The 7,045-nt window shown below is 29.7% G+C and overlaps 1 protein-coding gene across 1 annotated transcript; it reads right to left on the bottom strand.

The window, feature by feature from the left end:
* Positions 1-2,299: 2,299 nt before the first annotated feature.
* LOC137921680 (uncharacterized) lies at positions 2,300-6,067 on the bottom strand. Its single transcript, XM_068764491.1, has 2 exons — positions 5,979-6,067; positions 2,300-3,622 (listed from the first exon to the last, which is right to left on the bottom strand). Exon 2 carries the CDS (start codon positions 3,503-3,505, stop codon positions 2,300-2,302), a length of 1,206 nt encoding a protein of 401 aa, XP_068620592.1. The 5' UTR covers positions 3,506-3,622; positions 5,979-6,067.
* Positions 6,068-7,045: the final 978 nt, after the last annotated feature.

The raw sequence follows: 7,045 nt of genomic DNA, 5'->3' as shown, positions 1-7,045 counted from the left end.
ATATGCCCTCTATATATAGTGTATGTACATGTAATGTATTTCACTCTCACTACACCCTGCTCACCAATCAATACACTCTTACGCATTCATGTACACGCGTAGATGCGAAACCCATGCGAGTTTTTGGCAAATTACTAACTTTTTTGTTTATATAATATAAATAAAGAAATGATAAACTAGCTATATTGTAACTAATGCCTACGAGCTTATATATTTATAGTTGCAATTTGATGTATACAATAAATAAATAAAGAAGTTGTCGAGGAATACAGCATTTATTTCAAAACAAGATACTCTAATTATGTAATAAGTACATTTTTAATGCACGAACTTCTTTTTGTTTTGTTTCTCGTGGCCGGTTTTACGAGTACAAATCACGGTTTATTATTGAACAGTAGTGTGAACAGTATTACTTGTACACTTACACGAAGACGGCACGTGCCTTCTATCCTGCCATCTTAAAGTATCAGACATCAAACAAAAAAAATACTTCATCATCTTAGTATCATTATCATCATTACTTTAGCCACAGGACATCCAATATTGTAACCACCACTTGATTTGCAATAAGACCGACAAAAAGCGGTCAACATCAAGCGTTTTCCGACGATAATAATATGGTCACCTATCCACTTATAGATGGCGTTTCTGCGATGTATTTGCTGGTCCATAGTCTTTGCAGAACCTTTAGGCCCCGGCGTCGTCTGCCCACTGCCTCATCACATTGCATATACGTTAAGACATGTTGGTTATTTTCGTGCGTCTACAAGTCTTTTCACTCCTGATCCGATTTCGATCATGACTCATTAAGTGATTGTTAGCTTACCAAGAAGGCCCGAAGTCAGAGATCACACTTTTGTACTGCGTGCTATCAATGGTAACACATATTGGAAGTAGACTTTCATCTTAGTCACTGGGAGAGATTAGAGAAGAAAATGTTTCGTAGATAAATATACAATAACAATATTGTAATAAAGATAAGTTTTGTGGAAAACAAATTAGACTTCATTAAGAAACTAACAAGTGAGCCACATACATATTAATACATAAAGTTACAGCGCATTGTCTTAATGGTTAATACAATTTAGCAATGGTATTTAAAAACCATGTTTGACCCATGGACTTCAAATTCCAAATCATACAAAACTATGCGCACGTATAGGGCCACCTCGTAACTTATGATTGTAGATCACACAACTTGATGATGTTTCATACAACTGCTGGAAGGTAGAATTAGAGACGCGTTTATATGGTACTATAAAGTGATGGCGAGGAAGAATGTCCTGATTATAAATGAAGCCGCTGACTACTATACTTAAACTATACTTGAACTATATTTAAAGGAAGGATCACCACTAGTATAATATTTGTTGAAATTAATTATAATGATACAAAAATTAAAAACTTTTTAAAATAAAATAATATTTTATTATTACGTATATGGGTTACAAAAATAAATGAGTTTATTGGCGTACAGCCAAATTACTTAACAGAACAATTTAATTAAAATAAAAATAATTTAAATACCAACAATATAAATAAAAGATCTATGAATTTAAAGTAACAAAATAAATATGGTATGTCCAATTGACATAATGGAAATTTTTTTTGTATGCTACATACTAAAATATAGAAACAAATACAAAACAGTTTAATAACATGTAGCTTAACAATACTGTATGCCTATTATTAAAAGATTTGTTTTGATCTTGAATGTAGTATAAATATGCTACTCCTGGAAGATCATAAAAATAAAATATTAATGATAACATCAATACCTTTGTTTATAAACATTTCTTTAACGTATTCCTAATTATTTTTATATAATTTAAATGAATTAAAAATTTGCACTTATTAAGTAAAAAGTTTTAACGTAAACATAATCAAAAAAAGTTACATAAATTGATTTAATTTAGTTAAAAATTAGTAAACTTTAAATAAATATATCACAATAATTGTATTTTTCTAACGAAATAAATTAAAATATTTTAACTAAATTGTGTATACAATCCAAAATGTGTCAGTTCTTTAATACTGTTTAAAATAAATTATATTTTCTAATACCATATCTAACAAAAATTAATAGTTAAAACAATTCGTTTAAGCAGTCTAATTCGAAACTTTTATCGAGTGTTATTTAACAAATATGGGAGTTACAAGAAGTAAAATTGTTTTCATTGTAAATTACAAGACGTATCAAATTAGGTTCTACTTGTGTACATTAAATATTACACATTATCTGATAAATCACATACATAATAACTAAACTTTAAAAAACGATAAAATATATTTTTTTAATTTAAGGCTGTTTTACCAGTTTACTTGATTTTTTATTATTTTTCCTAAAATATTTCTCGAGTAATTGAATAAGTTGTCGGCTTTTTTGATATTCTTCTAAATCTTCTTTATTCCTGTAACTTTTTCTATACACTTTTAACCCATCAAATTGTTGCGCCAAAGCTTTCCGAACTTGAATTGTTTGCCAAAATGGCTGAACTACATTGATTTGTCCTTGGGTTTCGATTTTTGCCATCGAGTCTCTCCTTTCAAAGAGCTGTAGTTTGTTTGATACGCAAATAATATCATGATAAGAGAAGTAACTTTCTATCTGTCGAAATGTCACATTATCCTTATCTGAAACTATTATCACATCCAACACCGATGCAACTGAGTATGGAGCAAAATGCGTCTCCTCAAGAGGTAAAATGTTTAAATTATGCTTGTCAATAATAGAAAGGAATTTGTTTCGACGTTTGTTGTTTTTCAACAAATCTGTATTAAAATCACCAAGGATATTCACATGTTGATATTTCAGTCGATAGTTCATGAGTATGTTATCAAAACACTCAAAATAATCGATATTTGAAGATGGGCTGTAAAATACGCCTAAAAGTATCTTTGTATCTTTGTAATAAGGTTCAATAAATAAATATTCAGCGGACTTGGTATACCTGCTAGGCGATTGGACCACAATATTATAGTTAATGCTTTTACGAAGATAAATTGCAACTCCTCCGCAGCCTTTATGCGACCTATCGTTGCGAATTAGCTCGTATCCAGGTAAATCTACCGATTCAGAATCAATATCTTCTTTTAAAAATGATTCAGAAACTAATATGGCATCTATATAGTTAGGAGGAGCAAACGTTGCCAACAAAGTGAGATAGTGAGCAAATATACTTTGAGCGTTAATATGAACCACATTGAAATTACCAGAGCACATAGAAAAAATTTCACTAAGCACATCTTTTAAAGTAATTAAATCAGTGGTGTTGGATAACCTCAGCTCATTAGAGGAATTGGTTGCGCAGGAGTCTTTACTTATAGATCCAGTAGCAAAAGTTTCATTCTTTAGTTCAGCAGAAGTATCTGGAGCAGAAGTTCTTTCGTTCAGTTCTTTAGTCGAATTTAAACTTGACAGTTCTTCACACAACTGGACGGAGGAATTAAAAGGGTAGATATCCTCATTCGATTCTTTCTCCTTAACAACGTCCTTGTTTTCCATTTTTAGTAGTTGATATTGGGATTATTCTTTTTATTTAGCTTTGGATTGATTCGTTCTTTCCACCTTAAGCCGCTACAGCACCCCACGTTAACTTGTATTTTCTTCTAGACAGGCCAACTGTAAATGAAAAATGAATAGTTAAAGTATCAATCATATACGGTTATAATCAACAAATATAAGAAAAAAGAAAAAGTATTAAACGGACGGATTACGTGTCTTTTTAAAAAACATTGTAAGAGAAAAGCGAGTCTTAATACAAATTAGTAATTTCAGCCTGTGAACATTAATCATGATTTTGTAGGTAAAAATTTGTTGTATCGCACAAACAGGCAAATGGGACTAGCGTTTTTTCACTTCTACGTGTAAAATGGAACGATTGGTTATAGTATGAAATATATTTATCAATAACGACCGAATATTGTTATCGTTAGCAAAGACATACGAATTTTTCCAATCATTAAACAGCCTAAGGCTAAAATGATAATACACGGGAATGCAATATGTATATATATAACACATACATGTCACAATTACTCAATATGTTCCGATAACGGTGTTCGGTCGAAGTTCCATCGACCACAATCGCTAACCAAACACTCTTATATCGCTCAGTCATAGTCGCTCTGACCATTGCGCTTGTTCAATTTCATTTATGGTGCAAACTTGTATCTCAACGGAATGTATTAATTCTAAATTTAGTTCGTGTTTCTGCATCTCAATACCGTGACGTCATATATACATTGTGCAAGTGTGTATTATAAAGTATTCCTTCATTGTAAAAATATTGCTTATATTATATTGATGTATATAGAAACATAATAAATTTCCGTGGCAATAGTGCAAACGAATAGTAAATGATAATTACTTAAGAATACGTTATAACTTACGACTCACTTACAGATCTCTTGTAAAAATCGGTTTTCGTACAAAAAATTACTAAGTAATTGATATATACTCTTTTGTAAAAAATACTGGAAATGAATGAATACAGACTGTGTGCAAAATCTTGAAAAACAGAAAAAAAATCCCTTTCAACAGCATGGCTACGATCAAAGATGACGCAATCCAATGAACACTCCAGAAGAAACATGGATTTTGACTTCAACATTTATGTCAAATAATTTCAGCAATTCACACGCTTTTGTAACAATATTGAATATAAATGGAGAAAAAAGGCAAAATTGTTAAGAACAGTAAATGAAATTTTCTTAACTAAAATATGGTTGGTTTCAATGGAAAATGACGAAATCGAATGAACTGTCCAAAAGAAATATAATTTTTTTAACTCAGCATTTATATCTAAAAATATCGACATTTGACACGCTTTTGTAATGATACTAAATAAATAAACACAAAAGAAGAAGGAAAATGTTAAACAACAGATAAAATGTCCCCTAACGACGGCAAGGCTCCATAGGAAAATGACGCGATCCAATGGACTTTCTAAAAGAACCGGGAATTTTGACTTCAATGTTAATATACAAAAATTTAAACAAATCACACGCTTTTGTAAGAATGTTGATTTAATAATATTAATTTTGTAATAATAATGATACCGTATACATGGACATGAAGACAAAAGAAGCGTAAAATATTAGACAACAGAAAAAATTTCTTAACAAAAGTATGAATTTAATGCAAAACAACGTGATCGGCGGAACTTTTCAGAAAAAAAATTAATTTCGACCTCAAATTTGGTATATTTCCAACTTTAACTAGCCCCTGTGACGTGTGAATTTGAGGAGCTAAGGGTTTTAAAACTAGGAAAGACCAAACCACGACAAGAACGGTAATTTAAAAAATACATTTATATTAACACGAAATCACAATAGTTTAAATTTATTCTAAATACCGCTTTTTATATAAATTACCTCTAATCCGTGTGATATTTATTACTCTATATAAACTAATTTTATAGGTTAGAATTATTCTATTCATAACATTTCCAACAATATTCACTCAATATTAAGATAAATAATATTATATTTATAAGATGCTTACCTGCTTTTTTTCAAACACGTGTTTAAGCTCCTAGTTGTCCTTTCAAAATGCATAATAAGAGGATGCAGGACTTTATATAATGAAAACGAAACATGTTCATGAACATGTTCATGAACATGTACATGAACATGTACATAAACATGTACAATATTTTTTTATCAACTATTATTATCTTTATCAATTATTATTACCAATAGAGGACCATATCCAGCAGTAGACGTCATAAGTGATAATTATCATTAAAATTGAAAAGGATTCAATGAACGAATATAATATTTCAATGGAGAAGTCGTTTCGTGAAGATATAAATTCTGGTTTACTGATACACCTATTAGATCTTATATGACTGCTAAAAAGCTAAAACTAAATGTTTTACAAACATAGCCGATTTTAAAATAATCTACAGTCAACGCCGTAAAACAATATTCACTCAAAATTAAGATAAATAATATTATATTTATAAGATGCTTACCTATTTTTTTTTCAAACACGTGTTTAAGCTCCTGGTTGTCCTTTCAAAATGCATGATAAGAGGATGCAGGACTTTATATAATAAAAACGAAACATGTTCATGAACATGTACATAAACATGTACATAAACATGTACAATATTTTTTTATCAACTATTATTATCTTTATCAATTATTATTACCAATAGAGGACCACATCCAGCAGTAGACGTCATAAGTGATAATTATCATTGAAATTGAAAAGGATTCAATGAACGAATATAATATTTCAATGGAGAAGTCGTTTCGTGAAGATATAAATTCTGGTTTACTGATACACCTATTAGATCTTATATGACTGCTAAAAAGCTAAAACTAAATGTTTTACAAACATAGCCGATTTTAAATAATCTACAGTCAACGCCGTAAAACAATATTCACTCAAAATTAAGATAAATAATATTATATTTATAAGATGCTTACCTTTTTTTTTTCAAACACGTGTTTAAGCTCCTAGTTGTCCTTTCAAAATGCATGATAAGAGGATGCAGGACTTTATATAATAAAAACGAAACATGTTCATGAACATGTACATAAACATGTACAATATTTTTTTATCAACTATTATTATCTTTATCAATTATTATTAACAATAGAGGACTACATCCAGCAGTAGACGTCATAAGTGATAATTATCATTAAAATTGAAAAGGATTCAATGAACGAATATAATATTTCACTGGAGAAATCGTTTCGTGAAGATATAAATTCTGGTTTACTGATACACCTATTAGATCTTATATGACTGCTAAAAAGCTAAAACTAAATGTTTTACAAACATAGCCGATTTTAAATAATCTACAGTCAACGCCGTAAAACAATATTCACTCAAAATTAAGATAAATAATATTATATTTATAAGATGCTTACCTACTTTTTTTCAAACACGTGTTTAAGCTCCTAGTTGTCCTTTCAAAATGCATGATAAGAGGATGCAGGACTTTATATAATAAAAACGAAACATGTTCATGAACATGTACATAAACATGTACAATATTTTTTTATCAACTATTATTATCTTTATCAATTA

Source organism: Battus philenor, unplaced genomic scaffold (genome assembly GCF_028537555.1).
Source record: "Battus philenor isolate CCGP_79_NKW_IND1 unplaced genomic scaffold, ilBatPhil1.0.hap1 SCAF_19, whole genome shotgun sequence".
NCBI classification, from domain to species: Eukaryota; Metazoa; Arthropoda; class Insecta; order Lepidoptera; family Papilionidae; genus Battus; species Battus philenor.
This window is presented reverse-complemented; position numbering and strand designations above follow the sequence as displayed.

Bases quoted from the DNA above. Each gene is read 5' to 3' on its own strand.
- LOC137921680 (XM_068764491.1), bottom strand. From the start codon at position 3,505: ATGGAAAACAAGGACGTTGTTAAGGAGAAAGAATCGAATGAGGATATC.